Source organism: Onychostoma macrolepis, chromosome 22 (genome assembly GCF_012432095.1).
Source record: "Onychostoma macrolepis isolate SWU-2019 chromosome 22, ASM1243209v1, whole genome shotgun sequence".
NCBI lineage: Eukaryota > Metazoa > Chordata > Actinopteri > Cypriniformes > Cyprinidae > Onychostoma > Onychostoma macrolepis.
The window spans coordinates 10,442,876-10,463,701 of record NC_081176.1 but is presented as its reverse complement, the minus strand read 5'-3'; the positions used below and the strand labels follow the sequence as shown (position 1 = coordinate 10,463,701).

Here is a 20,826-nt window from a genome sequence, read left to right as displayed (position 1 = left end):
TGATTTTAGCAAATGGCTGCAATATAACAAAGAGTGAAAAATTTAAGGGGGTCTGAATACTTTCCGTATCCACTGTATATGAAACAAAACTCCCTGTTTGAAAATTGCAATAAAGATATTTTCATTAGCATATTTGTGCATCTACCGCTGAATATGTTTTATAATCAAGAGAGAACACACATTGATGTTAATATTTACTTTTAATAAACATTACTATAAAAAATAAAAAAAAACCTAGAGAAAACTGTTTGGTTAAGATAGCTGTCAATTGTTTTGAGAACAAGTATATTACTGTAACGGTGCACACAGCAGGGAGGAACGAGGAGACGAGGATGAACTCAAAGTACAGTCTTTAATAAACTCAAAACAGGCAAGGCAAGGAGACATAGGAACACCGGGGAGTAACAAGTAGACCAGACAAAATCAAACTAAACAGGCAGGAACTAAATACACATGATAATTAGACGTAATTAAACAAACGCAGCTGAACGAAATAAACTGATAAGCACACTTAACAAGGACAGGAACATGACCAAATATGGACACAAGAGGGCGGGAACACAAGACACACACGACAGAGGACTGACAATTGCATTGGAGAAAAGTGTCAAATCAATTGATTTTGATTGTAACATCATGTATATACCATACATAAGCAGAAAAAAATGTTTAGCATTATATTACAGCATACTGAAAATGTCATTTTGTATATTGATCAAGAGTTTGTATCATCTGAAGTCCACAGGGGTTGGGGTTGGTCATCTGAAATCTTCACAAAGTTGGATTATCTCTTTTTTTATCATTTTAACAGCACTGGAAATCTCATTATCTTACCGATAACAACAGTATGAGACCCTCAATATTCTAAGGCTTGTCATCCACACTAATAATCCACCTCCGTCTTTTTGGGTTTTAGAAAGTTGGCAGTTCTTCAACAGAATCATAGTTTTATCAGTGTCTCATGGCGACTCCTGCATACACCACATCCTCTTCCTCTTGAACTCTCTGAAAGAAGCACAAACACATGTTCACATCACACAAGTTATCAAGAACATTACTGACCATTTATCAGACAGACTAAAACTGATAGGCCACTGGTTCTTAACCATGTTCCCTGCTAAATAATACACAATGTACACAACAATAAATGTTCTTACCGATTTTTGTGCTTTTCTTTTGTAGAATGTTGGATCAGCATATGTTATTTCTTCACTACTGCAAACTGTTGAAAACAATGACAGATAACAAAATGCATGATAAAACAACAACATAAAAATAAAAGATACTTGAGAATTATTGTTGTGTTTTCTCTGCAACACTGTATTACATTATTTTAATAGTAATACTTCAGGGTTGCTAAATGCTTGATTCTGATTGGTTGAAAAACTGGTTGATGAAGGTGTGCAATTATTTTTTATGAACCGTGCAGCTAATGTAGTTCCAGTCAGGTCTTGATGGCATTTTATAGTTTACCAAATGATTTCAGTTATTTCAAAGGTCCTTATAGCCCTATAACAGCAGGTTTTTGAAAACAGAAAATAAAAAATCATCTAGATTTTTTTTTTTTTAACATTCAGGGTAGAAAATGGATAAATAGCTTGAATGTTCAATCTCTGCATGTGGGCAGGAATGAAACGCCCCTTTCTGCTGGCTGGTCAAGCAAACATCAAATCGTGCAATCATCAGTTCTTCAAGTTCCACAGAATAAAGGCAGTTCTAATAGTCCTCCTAACCCTATCGGCACAAGACCATGAGAACCGGATGAGTTCTCTGCACAGTCTGACTTGTGTTGCAACCTGAAATTAAACCACATCACGCTGGTTTCGTATGGCCAGAAGAGAACTGATCTGGATCTGCGGTTTGTCTCATTTTATAAATTAAATTACATTGCAGAGAAAATAAACACAAGTTTAATAAGATAAATTTTATTAACAAAAGATAGACAAGTAATCAACAACTACTAAATGAATACCATGAATGAAAAAGGAATGAAGTGCGTAAGATGCTTAAAAGTGATTAAGTTGGGTGTTGCTATGTCAGAGTTACGTTATCTGGAAAGATAAACTGTTGCTACTCTGAAAGAAATAAGGTGAAGAACCCTATTATGCATCAAACAAATACATGAAAGATTTGCTATAAACTGCAATCAGCTATATACAGTAACATATAATGTCAATTAGAAAAATCATATACTGATACACAACAATGCCAAGGTCTCTGCAGGAGGTTTGGATAGGTGATAGTTACGTTCTCTGTGGTTGAGTGAGTAATCCGGTGAATTCATCCACTGGTTGTGCTGATAACAATGCAATGGGGAAAGGAGCAGGAATCTGTTTCGACTGCCTTGAACATGAAGCACTGGAGGATGCTGATCTCCTGAAGCACCAAAGGGTCCTAAAATCTGGAACACACAGATGTGGCCCTGGAGTAGGTGCAGAAGGTCCTTAGCCTGGAACACGCAAGCAAAGGTACCTTGGAGTGAAGGTTTGCTTGCCGGAGCTTGACCTTGTTGCAAATGTCTGTGTGTCTTCTGCCTCTCTGGGAGACCCAAAATTTGGTTGATCCGCTTTGTCTCTCTAGGATGGAGACTCAGGACGTGCTGCATCTGTTGTTGTCTCGCTGGACGAAGACTCTGAAGTCTGAACGTAGATTATCTCTTTCAGACTGGAGGCTCAAAATGTGGTCTTATCTGTGGCCGCCTCAAAGCTGGAGACTTGGTATCTGTTGTTGCCTCTTCCCTCACGGTCAGAGGTTTCGGTGTAACCGTTAAGCCAGTGTTATACTTTCGGCATGTGCTATCCGGACGCGGACTACTTGTATTTATATTACCAAAAGCGTGTGCTGGTGGTCCGCTCCGCGGACGTGTTCCATACATGCAAAGTAGATCAGCCTGAACAGTAAACAAACACGTGAACAAACAATTGCCCAGAGTTATTGCACATCTGGCTGTCTTTATATTGTTTTATCGACAGATTGTAGAAGTGCGGGTAGCAACGAGCGTCTTCACACAGCCTGTGCATGCGCAGTTAATGCTTTTGTAGCCTACTGAAAAATGGGAGGCACGTGGACTGTCTGCTCACACCCTCCGATGACGATTTTTACGTCATGCATACCATAGCGGACCCTAGCGGACTCGCGCACACGGAACGTATAACAGAGGCTCCAGTGTCTCTCCCTTTCAGGACTCAGACTCAGAACGGAGGTTGATCTGCTATTGTCTCACGCTTGCAGGCCGGAGACTCAGAACGAGGAGTGTCTTTTGGGAAGGTATCTTTATCTCTTTCTGATGAGGAGGGGATTGCAATCTGGCGCTTCTCCATTTCCAGGCTGTGATTGGCTATTTCCATCAGAGTGGGGGGACACGGTGTGGCCCACCCTTCTTTCCTCCTGCGGAACTTGTTTGCATAGTCCAAACACACATTTAGAAAAGTGTCACTAAAGTTTTACCAATGCATCATTCACTTACCAAACCACAACCAGAATACCTTTGGCAATATTACGAACACATTAGGTCCAAACATGATGGAAAATGATTGAACTGTCATGTATCCATTCATTTGTCCATTGACAGCTTAGTTTGTGTAAGATGTTGCACTACACGTCGCTGTCACTGAGAATACTTATTTCTCTGAATAAGTAGGATGTGTGTGTTGTAGTTTGCATCAGTTTAAGGTTTGAGAACATAGTTATGAATTGATTTGGATGGATCTCTGTGAGCTCTCTTTGTTTCACCCACTGCTGCTGCATCCAGATGAATTTTTATGGCGGTCACAGGCCAAACCCTTAAGAATCAGTCTGTAGGTGGGTGAAGGGCAGAAATTGCACTTTGACCAATGAGAAGCCCTGTCCTTTCTGGGCTTTGCACCAAATGTTGTCTTCTTGCCCTCTCAGAGGTGTCTGGCCATTGTCCTGGCATCTTTATCTGATACCGTTGGACAGTTTGCTTATGTTAGTCCGCCAAGATCCAATCAAAATGTAGCAAACCTTTGTCCACTATACTGCCGTCCAAAGGCAAAGCGCAGTAACTACACATTTGGTCAAAATTGAGTTAAGGTCTATAACGGGCTTTGTGACATCTGCTCTGTCTTGTGACAAAGTCTCCTGGTTCAATCTTATCCCATTTCTGAGAAACGAGAGTTTCAAAATTGCAGTAACTACAAAATCCAGGCTAATAACAAGGCAAACCGCACTAAGCGAAGTTACTGCTTTCTGGCTTTGTTTTCCCAGCTTCGACACCGCAGATACTGCGGTCTGCCTTGGTAGCCGTAACACTCACATAGAACCAACAAGCCAAACAGCTAGCCTACCATGGCACAATCCCCTGGTCAAATGATGGTTGAACTCGCGTTAAAACGCAAATATCCAAAGACTGGTAAGCAAGATAGCAAAATATTAACTCCTAGCAAGGCAAATGACAGCTTTATAAAAAAAGTAACATTAACTAGCCAGTCGCTAGCAAATTAAACAGACATTAGCCTACCTTCTCCATTGAAGGCAATATCCACTCTGACACTCGTAATGATAATCCGATTTATAATTGCGTTTATGTTCATTGATTCGGACATCTTTCAGGCAGCTAATCCAATTGTAGTGACTAGGGTTACTCCCTCAAAAGTTAGCTGGCTCCGGTAAAGTTATATTGTATATATGTGCACGCAGTGTTGGGGGTAACGCATTACAAGTAACGCGAGTTACGTAATAATATTACTTTTTTCAAGTAACTAGTAAAGTAATGCATTACTTTTTTATTTTACAAGAAAATATCTGAGTTACTTTTTCAAAAAAGTAACGCCAGTTACTTTTTTCCCATTTATTGACTGACAGTGCGCTGTGTGATCATGATGTTACTGTAGTTCTAGACTAAATGTGATTGTGCATTAATTCATCCCACTCACAAAAAAACAGATTTAGCATTCATCAAAATGAATTAAAACAGTGAAATGCAAACTCAGAATATGATGCAAACCTGCAATAATTAAATATGTTAAACCAGTTTTTCTCAACTGGTTTGGCCTTGGGACCCATGTTTTCCCATGGTCATCAAGGTGCGGCGGAGGACATGGAGGCACCAGCGCAATCAATTGCATTTTTTTTTCAATGGAAACACCTTAAAAGATGCCATAGTTTTTGCTCATAAAAGTAAGAGTGATAAATCATTCGAAACTGTAAAGGGTCTACTCTTATTTGTGTGCACTCACAATATCGACAAAACGTCGTGCTTTTAAGAAAATGATGTGCTTTCTGCCGTCTCCTCTTGAACAGGAGCGCTTCACAAAAATGAACCGAAAGTCAGCAAAAACATGCCTCACAGACATGATAAATATATCCATAGAAAGCTTTAAATTACTACTTTTTACTACGAAATAAATCAAATCGAAAACAAAAACTCTTTCATTATAATCATAACCCATGAAGATGCACTTCTCTTTAAAGGCGTCTAATGAGGAGACTGCGAGTCAGGATCATCATCTTCATCTTTGCGACACTGACACAGAAAACACTAGTTTATTAGTAAATAATTCAAATATCTCCTTATTATTTCCCCCGGACACATTCATGGTAATTTTGCTGGGGCTTTGCGGCAAGCTTCAGCCTATATGCGTGTATTTGAAGCAGAACTCTTCATCTGCGCTGACGGCGCGCTCTCTTCAGCTGCGGGACTCTAAACACCGTCGAGACGCTCTTCACAGTCGCGGCACGGTCTCGTGTTGTTTCCACCAGCGCGGCATTTTTTTTTTCAATCACTAATTGATGGATGTCTAAAATAAAAAAATAAGGAGAAGCCTAAAACAGGCCCGAGGCCCGACCCGTGAGACGTGAAAATTGGCCCGATCGAAGCCCGGCCCTAGAGGCGTAAAAAAAAGTCGGGGCCGGCCGTCAGTCCCGGGCTGAAATGCAGGGCTCTAGCGTTCCCCTCGGTAGAAATCACGTTTCCACCTCGGGGGCAGGCACTCGATCTTTACTTAAACTGCATATGACAGAAGTGTCAACAGCTTTCATGCACGTCTTTTAAAATAAAAGTCTCGCATAAGTAAAACATTTAGAATTATGTTTTTTGTTGTTGTTGATGTCGTTTCTTTGGCCGTACACTCCGCGACCCACTTTAGATAAACTAACAATTGTGCTTCATTGTTTTTTTTTATTGCTGAAGAGTGTTGAACCTTCTTCTCCTGCGTTCTACTGTACAGACGTGAATTTACTTTTCCTTCAGCCTGAGGTTTATTCATTACACTTTTTGGTGTGAAAGGGCTTTTACATTTGCTATAAATAGAACTTCTTGTATTAAAAACAATCAAGCCCTGCTCATATTTAAAAAGTAACACGAAAGTAACAACACATTACTTTCCATAAAAAGTAACTAAGTAACGTAATTAGTTACTTTTTTAGGGAGTAACGCAATATTGTAATGCATTACTTTTAAAAGTAACTTTCCCCAACACTGTATATATATGTGTTATATTATGCGCAATTAGCTAACAATAGTTGCGCCTCCTCAGCAAAGTGACAACCCGACATGCTCCCGGCATCAACAGAAACAGTTTTGAAATCGCTGTCATCCACCTTTCCTCTTCCTCTTCTTCTTCTTGTTTAAAACCCTCATCCGTCCCTCGGGTCAAAACGACCTGAAACTGATTTTCAAAGATTTTTAAAAAATCGAGTGTTGATCGTTATGATCCAAGACTTCAGGACTTTTGTCGCACTTGCACCGGGAACACACACAAAACAACTGGAGTGGATTCGAAGATGTTAAGTGGGCGTGAAAAAGTAACAAAAGTGACAAAAGTAGTCAATTTGACCCGGAGCCAAAAAAGACTATAATTCATGAAAAAACTGCGGGGTTTTCTTATTGAATTTTGTCACACTTGATCATGGAGCACACACAAAAAATTTAGTCGATTCAATGATTTTATGTGGGTGTAATAAAAAAAAAGTAAAAAAATGTTACCTGGCCATTGAAATTTGACCCGACCATAGGAATCAATGGAATGTCTGATGTCAATATTTTTTTTTACCATACAAAATCTGACACAATCCAGAAAAGACTGCAGAATGTCCCCAATGCAGAAAAAAACTCACATACCCATACACACAGGCACACACACACACACACACACACACATGTTCGTTTTTGTGAAAAGTGGGGACATCCCATAGGCGTAATGGTTTTTATAGTGTACTTACTGTATGTGCTATTGCCCTACACCAACCTTACACCTAAAACTACCCCTTACAGGAGACTTTCTGCTATTTCAGATTTTCAATACACTCCACTCTGTATGATTTATAAGCGTTTTGAAAAGTGGGGACATGGGTCAATGTCCTGAGATGTCACCTTCACCTTGTAATACCTATGTCATACCTAACGAACATGTGTGTGTGTGTGTGCCTGTGTGTATGGGTATGTGAGTTTTTTCTGCAAGAACTTTCTATTCATCAAAGAAACCTGAGAAAAAAAAAATTATACTCAGCTGTTTTCAACATAATAATAATAATAATAAATGTATTTTTGAGCAGCAAATCAGAATATTTGAATGATTTCTGAACGATCATGTGACTGGAGTAATGATGCTGAAAATTCAGCTTTGATCACAGGAATAAATTACATTTTAAAATATATTCAAATAGAAAACAGTTATTTTAAATAGTAAAAATATTTCACAATATTACTGTTTCTGCTGTATTTTGGATCAAATAAATGCAGAGTTGGTTAGCAGAAAAGACTTCTTTAAAAAAAATAATGAAAAATCTTACTGTTCAAAAACTTTTGAATGGTAGTGTTTATCATTATATATATATATATATATATATATATATATATATATATATATATATATATATGGTGGTGGGCCACCAGGACCAAAAAATGCCAGGGCCGATTTTTGTCCCAGTCCAGCCCTGGGCAGTATAGTGGTCACAGAGGGCCCGCCATAAACTGGGCCCTGGAATGTGCTGTCCACAAATTACATCGCAGAGAAAATGGATGCTAAATGACTACAAAGCACTGCACAAAACCGTGCAGCGCCAAAAGTCGCAATAATGGTAATCAGTATTCAATTCACTTATAATTATCTATGATACACCTTTTACTATTCCATGAAACTATCATAGTTAATGAAGCCTAAGTGCCAACTACAGGCCCATGTGAAGTGTAGGCTGGTGAAATTATGTGAAATCTTGAAAACTACACCAACTTGAGACTTCATTTAGCTTTCAGATATATCTCAAGACTTTCAGATATATATAAAACCATTTTAAAAACAATATTTTGTAAAAAAAAAAATATATATATATAAAAATATATATGGGTGGGAGTTCCGTCACTAAAATCACCACGCCGACTGCTGCTCTACTCCTCATTCATAACGACAGCAGGCAGCTTGCGCACAGACATAAACAAACAAGCAACATGACGAAAGCAGCGAGTAATTTTGTCTGGATGGACCGTGAAAATCGACACATACTGCATATGTCTACATACCTAAAACGTACTACGCACGAACATGATGACTGAGTCAGTCCACTACATGACACGCTTAACGACTGGCGTATCACGACTGGACAAAATGTGCAGAACCAAAAAATCTCATGATAACTCAGCTGCGCGAGATCTTGTGCCAAAACAAACATGAATGTCAACAGAGAGCTGGCAATATGTATTTTCTCTGCAATTTGTGCAGAAAAAGGAAAAAAGTATGCCTGTATGCAGCCACTTCCATCCCACCTAAGACAATATTTGTTGGATTGCAGACTTGGAAGTAAACGCCCACAGCTATAATTGGCTAACAGTTGTGTATGATTGACAGCCTACATTCTTCACAGATGCATAAGTACTCAGTACATATCAAATGATCTGTAATAACAGACAAAACAATAGTGACCAAATAATAAAAACTAGGTGTGGTAAAAATCTTCTCGGTAAAAAAAATTGAACCATACCGTTCTCCACTCACAGTTCAGCACACACTTGCACCGCGGTTCAACTTCAATCTGACAAGGCATCTTTAATATGGTTTGTTATAAATAAAAACATGTAAAACAGACAGAGTTCAGCTAAAAAAAAACTGAAAAGCACTGTTAATTTTATTTGTATCTTTGCTCTACTGTATTTATTTGTGCTGTTACTTGGAGTTAGATTATTTGTTCTTATTTTCTTTATTTTTTATTTGACAGTATAGTTTTTTCCCTAAACACAGCACATACTGAACCGTACCAAAACCGTGACACTAAAACTGTGATACAATCTGAACCGTGAGTAAGTTGAACCAATGAATGCACCCCTAATAAAACAGTTATTCATGAATTTGTGTTGTGACATTACAGTGTCGAATCCAATATAGTTGTCTTTTAGTTTCAATCTTTCTGAAAATCCTGCGTCGAATTGTGCCTTGTTTGTAAATGAATCTGTGGTAAAATTAAGTGAATAAAGGACCAAGTTCTTACTGATGTGGTCTGGAACCAAGTTCTTACTGACATGGTCTGGATCTTCATTAAAAATAAAGTTCATCCTAACGTTGGGATCAGAAGGAAGACAAAGCAAAGACTATTTTTCCACAACTTGGCATTGTATAGCATCTTGTTGTGTTCAGAGCCATCTTTATCATTTGGTTTCTGCATAGACCTGCGTGTTTGCTTCTCTCATAAACACTAAATGCACGAAATGGTGGGCAGGGCTAAAGAGGCAGTGATGTAGAAGCAGGCGTTGATCTTCTTCTGCGGAGGTGGTGCTGATCCACACTATTACATCATAGAGTAGAACATTCCACAAGGTGTCATTTTGACAGACTGCCTTAAATATAAGCTGTTTTTAGACTAACGAGAAAGTTTTGAGTTCTGAAACTTACAGGAATGTTTTATGCAATGACCTCTTATATGTCAAAACATATTTGATTTCTCAGTTCATGACCCCTTTTAGCCCTTTTCTATTAAAAACCTACAGATACACTTTGAACTGGGTCACTGAGTGTCTCTGATGCCATCTGGTGGGAAAAAATGACATAAAATGGCATTTTATGGTTACAACCACTAGAGGTGCCTACAGGATCCTGGAGATTCTTAACTGAGCGAAAAGGTAAAACGTGCAAACATACTCCAATCTGAAGAAGAGCTGTACAGACTCAGGTAATTAACACACTTGTCAATCAACCAATCCATCAATCAATCAATCCCTCTCTATCTTTCTAATAACTGCATTAGTTTGCATATAAATCTAAACAATAAACCTAAACCTGACAAATGTCTTGTGGTGTGGTAACTGTAGTAAAAGCAAACTGTTGAATTACTAATATGGCCACAACGAGAAGCAGTAGTGCATTATTTTTCTAACCATTCAATGCCTGGAGTCAGTAATTCATTACTTAATAACATTAATAACATAACATTTTTATAGATGCCACAACAGTTGGTAATACTTGCCCTCTTGGTCTGTTTTCCTGTAGAACCAGAAGATCATGATTGCAACTACAATCAACAGAGATCCAGCAGCAGCAGAAATCAGCACTATGTACAAGAAATGTTGGTCTATAATGGACAAAATTAAGCATTAATAATAATAATAATAATAATAATAATGCATTTTATTTAATGGCGCCTTTCAAAACACCCAAGGTCACCTCACAAACAGGCAAAGATAAAAAATAAAAATACAAGTCACTACACAAGACAAAAACATACAAAAAACACTCCGCATATACAGATAAAGTGCAATAAAAACTCAATAAAACAGATTATAAAAAAAGCCTGTATAAAAAGATAATTATGTCTTAAGACGCGATATAAAAATTTTGAATTCAACTCGATACTTTACTGGAAGCCAGTGCAATTGTTAAAAAACTGGAGAAATGTGCTCAGTAGAAGGTGTTCTAGAAAGAACACGAGCTGCAGAATTCTGAACCAACTGGAGCTTATGTAACAGTTTAGAGGGAACACCAGTGAGAAGGGCATTACAGTAGTCTATATGTGAAGTGACTAGTGCGTGAACAAGAACCGCTGTATTATTGGTTGAGAGAAAGGGACGGAGACGGTTAATATTATGCAATATTACGCATTTAATGTCAATGAATATGTCTGCCTGATCTATATGAAGTATCAGCACTATATAACTTGACAGAGGTCAGTTCATTAAATAAACAGATATATATATATATATATTCACAGAAGTACCTGAACATGTGTGACAGAGTTGAGTGATGTCCAGATGTGTGGTCTGGTTTCTGATGGGATTGTTGAGCACACAGCTGTAGGTGTTGTTATCCTGATATTCCACCTCCAGAGGTAGAGAGAGATTGATGCTGAGATCAGACACACTGATGCTGGACAATAAACTGTTTCCTTTGTACCAGGAGAGAGTCACATGACCCACATTCACCACTGAACACAACAATGAACAATTCTGCTGTGATGATGAAGATGATGATGAGCAGTCTCTGCTGATGAGAGGAACAGGCAGATGAGCTAAAAAAAACATGAGAAAATTTTATTTCAGACCATTTGGTCCATATCACAATAAAAAATCAAATACACAAAAGAAGAAAATTACATACCAACATACATTCGCATACAGCAATCACTTAAGAAAAAGCATACAAACTTGAATTCCAGTGCTTCCAGAACAAGGAAAAATACCTTGTATCGCTTAATGTGGGATAATTTAAGGCTGTTATAATTGTATTTCTTGAATCACTTCATCCACACATGAAACTATACATATAATTTCTTAAAACAGCATGCAAAGTATAACATCAGATACAAACAATTGGCTTGCACTCTTCCACCTTGGGAACTTAAGCAGGATTCTTAATGCATCATTAATTGCCACCTGAAGCTTTTTCATTTTAGCTTTACTATAACTACACCATAAGTGTGATGTATAAAATGAAGTACAGTACGCTCTAAAAAGTGCTATTTTGACATCAACAGTGCACATGTAAAATTTACGATAAATGAGGATGAATTAAGATATTTAAGTAGATGAGGCAAAAACATTGAGAGGAACCAAGAGTGATCACAAGAAAAGCCTTTTTTCTGACAGGACATGATCTGGTTTTGTACAGATTTTATTTATTTTAAAGCGTTTATTTATTTATGTATTTACTTATTACAGTGAGGGTAAGTAATTCTCTACTCACCATAGACAGTGAGATTGAATATGCTGAGTGGTGTCTCTGTGCTGGTGCCGAGTACTCGATAAAGTCCAGAGTCTGTGGTTCTGGTGTTTGTGATGCTCAAGGATCCAGTCTGATCCAGCGTCAGTCTGTCTCTGAATCTCTTATCAGGACACTCTGTCGTATTGTCCTTTCTGTTGAATTTAGCTATGAGACTGTTATTGTTGTTGTTTCCAAATCTCCACATTATCAGATTCTCTCTCAGCATATCAGCATCATTAGTGTTCGGACTCAGAGTGAAAGAATCTCCCTCCATCACTGACACTGACTTCACTTCATCAACACCAAACACACCTGATGAACACACAGAAATGTTTACTACCAGAAATATTTACAAAAGATTCACCATATTTGGAGTTTTTGCCATTTTGCTACTATTTATAATTCCGGAGTGTCTATTTACACTAAGTGTAAATAGCCCGTCTTGTTGGCAAAGGCTATTTACAATAACTCCGCCTACATGTGATTGAGTTAGTCATACACTAAAAAAAAAAAGAAGTTAATTTAGCATCAGATTCAGTGGCATGATAAGATGTGTGCCATTTGACGTGATCGCCCCAAATTCGAGTCTGCCTTTTTTTTCGAACTTTTTTTCGAACTTTTTAAATCTCCGTACTACATCACATCAGAAAGGCATTCATTTTCAATTAAAATGAAGTAAATAATCAAAAAGTTGAAAATAAAAGTATCGGGTAGGGTAAGGGTAGGTGTAGAGAGGGCTTTATTGTCCCAGTAAGGTGGCATCCATTTAATTATTTGAATTAAAACTATAATTTACACTCAATACGTTATTATTGCATACTGTTTTATAATGTACTACAATACTGAGGTGCAGACAATTGCCACTATTTGCAATAAGTAGTATAAATAGCTGAAAATCTTGCTATTTTAACAGTGTAAATATAATCTATAGCTATTTGCGCTTATGTAAATAGCATCGTTAAAAAATACTGCTATTTTCACTTAGTGCAAATAGCCGCTGCCTTATAATTCTGTCATTCTAAAACAACTCTTCACTTCACTAAATTCAATGTATAATTTAGTAAGTAGAATCAAATTTTATGTCACTGGAAGGGGGGAAAAAATGACAAAGTAGGCCTATGAACAAAAATATTTGAGTATATCTGATAAAACACAAAAATAAATAATGGAAATAATAACAGAATGATGCGTATGTGGACAAACGATATAGAAATTAAGCCTTAAAAATAGCCTACTTACCACTCAGACTGCATATGCACAAACAGAAAAATATAAACATGTCAAATGTTGTCGGTTTCAAAGAAAACAGTTCGTAATTTTGAAAAGGATAATACAGAACAACATAACTGTTACAATAGTTATTTGAATGTTTAAAGCGATAGATGAGCTGAAGAGGACAGCGCTGTAGTTTAGTCTGGAGTGGTTTTAGCTAAACTCTGCATTGCGTGAATAACTCCTCAAGAAGGCACCTCCTCCCGTCACAGACTGTATGACTTCTCTGTTTTCTGGTAAAGCAGACATGTTGAAGTAATTACTTTTACGCGACAAAGCGACCGTTACAAATCCATTTGTCCTTCCTGTCAAGCAGAGCAAGCGCTTGCATTGAGTTGCTTAAAAGGTTAAGAGGTTGCTAAAGGCTTCATATTATGAAACTGTTGTATATTGACTCAATTCAATATAATTCAACAGAGTGCTGCAGTGATGACATTTTTTGTAGGACTACCTGGTTCCTTCGACAAAAACCTAGGCTACAGGATTTTTCATTTGGCTTTTGGATTATTGCAGAAAAAAGCTCTAGGCCATAAACAAACTACACTAAGGTCACAATGTAGTTCAAACTATTTATTTAAAAAAAAACATTTTCACTAAAAGTTTGAGTTAGAATAGTTTGCATAAGCACAAATATATAAACACATTTTGAGGCTTTGAAGGTGGCCTAGTAAGTAGGCTATGAAAGCTTACCCGCAGTGTGATAATGTCCGTCAACCTCTATGGTCCCATTTTGAGAACTTAACCGTTTTTTTGAAGACAAGCAAAACCATAGGCCTTAAATAAAATCACCAAGGATATTACTGGTGTATTGTATGTTGTAGAATAAAAAATGAAAATATATTGAACTTGTGTTAACCACAGGCCTTATTTCAGGCATTTAATCAAAAACAAGTTCAATAAACTTCAGGAAGATGGGACATTAATTATACATATATTAAAAACCCATTATGTATTAATAAAATGCACGTAGGGCCAGGTTTGCTCTTAACTGGTTTGAGGAAAAAACACATAGTAGGCTACATTATGTACAATGCTGTTTACATCTCTCCTGACATCAGTTTTTTTTTCCATCATCCCTGCACCTTCATCTCAAATTATTGCTAAATGTGTTTAAAACAACTCCTGAAACATGTTTGAGTGTTTTATTGTTCTATATCATAAAAAGGAAGCACATACATCTTTAGAAGGTGGGTTTGAACCAAACAGCAATTCAAAATGTCCACTAAATCAGTGTATCTCTCAACTCCAGTCCTAGGGACCCACCTAACAGAATGTTTTTGATGTCTCACTAATTAAAACACCTGATTCAACTCATCACCTTCTAGTGTGTTGAACAGAGAGACATCTAAAATATCCTGGGAGGTGATTCCTGAGGACTGGAGTTGAGAAGCACTGCACTAACGTAAAACTAAATATTGTAACAAATATAAGTAATAGTCGGTCTATTCAAAGAAAAGGATTCCCACTTATTAACAGTTCTGTTCATATTAAAAATTTCACCACATGGGAGATTGAAGGTGATAGGATCCATAATCGATCAAAAGTATCCAGATAGAAATGTATTGCAGTGGGAAAGTGCCCAAGCAACATTTCCTGACAAAATTGCTCAAAAAGTTGCCTCATGTAAACATTTACAGTGACATATATTTACCTATACTAAAAAGCCCACAAATTCAATTAAAATAACTGAACATTAATCATGGCTTACAACAAATGTTGATTAATAGAATCACATTATTTTGTGTTCTCAAATACAACAGTGAGCAATGGAATGGAAACAGTAATATCACTATATTCTATTCTATGTGGGAGTCTTTGATTCTACAACTTATCTTACAATAATACAAATACAACAGAATACAAAAACAACAACATCATTCTATTTATTGCTTATCTTATTAATCACTGTGCATAATGTAAGACACTGTTCTTTGAAAAGCTGCTTTATAATGATTTGTATTGTGAAAAGCGATATATAAATAACATTAGAAATGCAAACTAAAAAGGAGAGTTTAGATTCTGAAAAATAAAAAAATGAATTACTTAAATGATATTTCTTGTGATCTAACATCTCCAGTCACTGAGACGATCTCCACTTTTCTGAGTATCTGATTAATCAGAGTTTGATGCTGATGTCTGCTCTCTTCTCTTCTGTTGAAGACTTATGTATCTGATGTCATAAACCAGCACAGCAACAGCAGCCACGCCCACCAGAGCAGAGAGAACCAATCGGATCACAGCTTCAGTAAAACCACAGCAGCAGACACAGTCATCTGAGAGTAGAAATAAGCAATATTAAAATATAGGTTGTGTGTGTGTGTGTGTGTGTTACTTCCTGAAGTACCTGCACATGGCTGACAGAGCTCAGTGTTGAGATGTCTCGTCTGGTTGCTGATGGGATTGTTCAGCACACAGCTGTAGGAATCATCCAGACACTCCAGAGATAAAGAAACACTTCTGCTGAGATCAGACACACTGATGCTGGACAATAAACTGTTTCCTTTGTACCAGGAGAGAGTCACATGACCCACATTCACCACTGAACACAGAAACACACAACTGGACACTGATGATCCTTGCGATGATGAATTACTGCTGATGACAGGAACAGGCAGATGAGCTGAAAACAGGGAATAAATCTAATTTTCAGTATAGAGTGCTGTGATATTTGTCAGTTCATTGATATTTAAAATTTATAATTAGTTTTTTTTTTTTAAAAACAAAAAGTTTCAAATGAGACATAACCTGAACAAGTTTCACAGAGAATTAACAAACAAAAATAGTGAAATAATGAGTCCCTACACAAAGGAAGGGTCAATATCAAAAGTGACACTAAATATCTTGTGTGGCCACCAGCTGCTTTAATACTGCAAAGCATCTCATCACCGTGGATTGCAGCAGATTTAATTTACGATTTTGACATAATTGGTACAGAACATGTGTCCCTCCCTGGTTTCACAGACAAGGCTTAAGTCTAGTCCCAGACTAAAATGCATATCTGAGCTGTTTCAACTGAAAGAAACTTGCATTAGGGGGTAAACGTACCTATTAAGCTCACAATCACTGAAACATTTTTATGTTTATATTGGTTTCAGATATTGATATATAAGATATTGGTTTCAGTACAAGAAGTTATGTTAAAATAAAATATTAATCTCTCACACAATAATATTACATTTTATTTTAAATGACAAAAGCATTTCAATTAAGATTCCATTAAATGCAAAAAGTTTGGCTGTGATTAATGGGTATACATTTATACCCTTTAAGCACACCCCTGTTCCCATTAAGCTCACATCATGTTTTATTAAAAATTCTTGTTAATTTTAAGCAAACTTTTTAAAGAATAACTGAAAAATGTTTTATTTGAAGGTACAAAGTCAATCACAAAAAAACTTAACACTAAAATCAAGCAACAAGGCATTCAATTCGATCAGTTATATATTCACAGTGAAGTGTCATTTAAGCACAATGCAACATCTAGACTAGTCCACATTCAGAAAGTAACACATATTTAAAAATCAAATTCATGGAGATGAACACACAAACTAGCCTCAATATGAAGCCTCTTATTAAATAGATGGCAACTTATTATATTCTAAGCCTGGAATACACTACACAATTCTTTTGCCCAGATTTTCCACTGATTTACAGTCTGGAGAAGTTGACACTAGTTGCCAAAGGTCAGAGCCAGTCTGCAGATTTCAGTTGACATATTTAATAGAAAATCACATAGTGTATGATGGTCAGAGACTGATTTTTTAGCTTCAGACTTTGATTCCATCCAGTCGGAGGAGATCAAACATGTTTGATATTTTCAGACGATTTTAGAACACATATTGTTTTCATTTGTCACATGTCTCCTAGCAACAATGCGAATATTTCTGTGTGAGTTTATTGTGATCAGAAGGTACTTAAAGTCTGGTACAGTCTTAAAAATAAAGGTGTAAGTTTATGATGCCTGGTGTTTTAAAAATATGTTCACATTTCAAAAGCCATTAGTGAATTCCCGCCTTTAGTCACTTTTTTCCTGGACAGATACAACAGGTTTCTGATGGCTCCTTCTTTGTACGAACGGCATGCCTCTTTCATCTTTGGGCATAAACTATAGTTACATCTAGATTTTGTCATCTTAAATCTGTTAAAATGAATTAATAATAATTTTATAAAGATTAACTTAAAGTGACAACCATCAGTTAATATTAAAATATTTACATAGTCGTTTAATGTGGAAGAGCTTAAAGAGAGCACATTGAGTTTAATTGGAGCAGCAACCATTTTTAATACATTTCATGCAATATTAATTAAAATGACAAGATTTTGCAAAATAAATAATCTCTAGGTCATATTTTATGTTTATACATATTTTAATATGAACAACTATTGTTAACAATATCTATGAAATGATACTTTTTCTTATAGATGTCACACTGAAGCTGTGTGATTTTCATAGTAGTGCACCCTTTAAGCTCACCTTAAAATAATGTGAAATCTTTCAAATTGACAGCACTGTAAAATGACAGACCAGCAATAAACTGTCAATTTATAATAATTATGGATGTTAAAGTACAAGCCAGTAATGCCTGTGAAGTAATATATTAGTGTAGCACACAATCTTATACAGCTAGTCTGCTAACTGTGTTCTGTGGCATCTGCGCTGTTTTGCTAAAACTATCTTGAGGAAAATAATTACAGTTAGATCCATATCGAAGTTCCAGTTTATAATTTTGTAGTATATAATTTCCAGTATATAATCTTGCAGTAAGTAGTGAAATTTACCCAATATAAAAGCTTAAATATCTTAAAAATGCACATTTAAGGGGCTCCTCTTTTGGTGAAAGTATTCAGACAGCTTTCAAATGGCTGCCAGACAGTGTGAACACATGGATACCCGTATCTCAGTGTGCAATGATCTGATTGACTTGAAATTACAGGAGGCATCAAGACATCAAGACATTTAAGACATCAAGTAGGATAATACATCATTTTTTTCTTTTTAAAATCTGAGCTCAAAAAATGGTAGTGTGCTTAATGGGTACGTGAGTTTAATAGGTACATTTACCATAACTGATCTTAAAATATGTGAGTGCCACTGTTTTGTCTCAAGATGTACACCAGTAAGGTTTTTTTCTAAAGCACATTTATAAAAGCTACTTAAATGTCCAGACTGATCCTGGCTTAATCTTGTCATGGCGCAATCTTGTGATGGGATTGACTGGATTGTCGGAAGTGAGACATTGCAACAAGTATATTCCCACCTCCGATTTGACCGTTTCTCATATGCAATCTTAAGCGACATTGTGTCCTTGTGTTCTGTTGTTTGAGCTACAAGTTCACAACACATCTCAATTCTCACAAAGATGCCTCTTGTGTCATTGCGTTCTGCCGAGTTTGTTCTTTCAAGGTAGCCAGGCAAAGACCGGTCTCCACAAGAACACAAGTCCGTTCTTTGAATTCTTGGAATTGAGAAACAGTCTTTGTCTCAGATGCAGAATTAATTCTGGAGACACACCGTTCTACACATTTTATTTGTCTCCCTTATTTATAACCCTTTATTTAGATCATCAGCTTGTTACAAGAGAGCTTCATGAACTGAACTAAGTACAGTATGTCAGATAAGAGATACAGACAAAATGCAGGATTAAGAAGCACTGTCCTAAGTAAATGTAACTGTGACCATAATTGTCTACCGCCTGCAAACTGTTTGTGTCTTAAGGACCGTTCCACAATTGCATGTGCAATAATTGTTTATGGTTAACTAAACAAACATGAAAAACATTGTTTAAACCCTTTCCATTAAAGATCTGTAAAGCTTATTTGGATTCTAAAAATTGTTGCTAAACAGTATCCTGAAAAAGGGACATTAATAAAAATGTTTATAAACAGATAAAGCAGTAAATAATTAGTAATTCTCTACTCACCATAGACAGTGAGATTGAATATGCTGAGTGGTGTTTCTGTTCTGGTGCCGAGTACTCGATAAAGTCCAGAGTCTGTGGTTCTGGTGTTTGTGATGCTCAGAGATCCAGTCTGATCCAGCTTCAGTCTGTCTCTGAATCTCTCATCATAAAACTCTCTCTTATTGTCCTTTCTGTTCATTTTAGCTATGAGACTGTTGTTGTTTCCAAATCTCCACATTATCAGTTCATCTCCCATTATATCAGTATCATCAGAGTTTAGAGTGACAGAATCTCCCTCCGTCACTGACACTGACTTCACTTCATCAACACCAAACACACCTGAAGAACACACAGAGATATTTACTCAACAAAAGACTTTCTGATAGTAGCCTATTTGTCATTTTTAAACTGTTTAAAATTTTCATGGCAAAACAACTCTTCACCAAACTAAGTTAAATGTATATTTAAATAATGTGCAATAAATGATACAAATTAATTTGTATGTTGTTCCTTATGTCACTGCATAAATGACATATTTTGAGTAGTCTGACACAACATGAAAATAATAATGGAAATAATAACAGAATGATGTGTATCGAGACAAATCATAATATATACAGAAATGAAGTCATACAAATACTTACCACTCCATAAGCTCAAACAAAATAATATAAACATGTCAAATAAGTTTTTTGGCATTTCGTTGAACGGTTATTAGGTTTACAACAGTTCCTAATTTTGTAAAGGCTATATTTAAACACAACAAAACGCAAAATACAACAATGTAATAATAAACGTTGAACGTTTCGCAATAAAGCGACAAAAGCGCTGAAGGGGAGACTGCCGCTGGTCTGTAATAAAGTGGCATTTTCTAAGCACTGCTTCGTAAAGCTTCGAAACTTCTATGAATCATTTGTTTTGAATCAATGACTCGGAGCGCGAATCATGCTGCCAGTCACGTGATTTCAGTAAACGAGGCTTCGTTACGTCTTTAATGTTTCGACATTGCAATGGCTTGCCGCTGGAGGGCGTTGCCTGTAAAGTTTGTACACATGACATTTATAATTAAAATGATAGGAAGAATAGCAGTCCATAGGCTCTTATTGGCCTATTCAACGGAGCCGTCCAGAACAAACAAAACATATTATACAGGCACTTAATGTTTAATGGTAGGCCTATTAGATTAGTTAATTGCATTGCGTGCTTTCAGTAAAATATTTTCTATTGGTTTGGGAATATAAATACTGCATGTTTAGCCTGAGTTTTTCTTGCATTCACGGTTTTGACCAGCAGGCGTTACAGCCTGAGGAGTTTCGGTTCAAATGGTTCAAAGCTTCACAAAGGTCGTGTCTCCATCACTACATAAACTAATTGGGGGAACACAACAATTAAAATAAATAAATTTAAGAATTAGCATAAAATATGGGATGTTTTCAAAGCTTTTTATTGGAGGGCAGATTTTGAAATTATGAGAACAGTAAAAGTGAATTTAAAGTGATGTGTCTTGCATT

The 20,826-nt window shown here is 36.5% G+C and overlaps 2 protein-coding genes across 2 annotated transcripts; both read right to left on the bottom strand.

The window, feature by feature from the left end:
* Nucleotides 1–485: 485 nt before the first annotated feature.
* Nucleotides 486–13,664, bottom strand: LOC131530978 (hepatic and glial cell adhesion molecule-like). The gene is made up of 6 exons (XM_058761531.1): nt 13,613–13,664; nt 12,126–12,455; nt 11,161–11,451; nt 10,414–10,518; nt 1,158–1,222; nt 486–1,005 (listed from the first exon to the last, which is right to left on the bottom strand). The coding sequence occupies exons 1-6, from the start codon at nt 13,662–13,664 to the stop codon at nt 952–954; spliced, it is 897 nt and encodes a 298-aa protein (XP_058617514.1). The 3' UTR covers nt 486–951.
* A 1,009-nt stretch (nt 13,665–14,673) lies between these two features.
* Nucleotides 14,674–20,014, bottom strand: LOC131530610 (uncharacterized). Its single transcript, XM_058760973.1, has 4 exons — nt 19,960–20,014; nt 19,337–19,654; nt 15,760–16,035; nt 14,674–15,688 (listed from the first exon to the last, which is right to left on the bottom strand). The coding sequence occupies exons 1-4, from the start codon at nt 20,012–20,014 to the stop codon at nt 15,528–15,530; spliced, it is 810 nt and encodes a 269-aa protein (XP_058616956.1). The 3' UTR covers nt 14,674–15,527.
* Between the last annotated feature and the right edge of the window lie 812 nt (nt 20,015–20,826).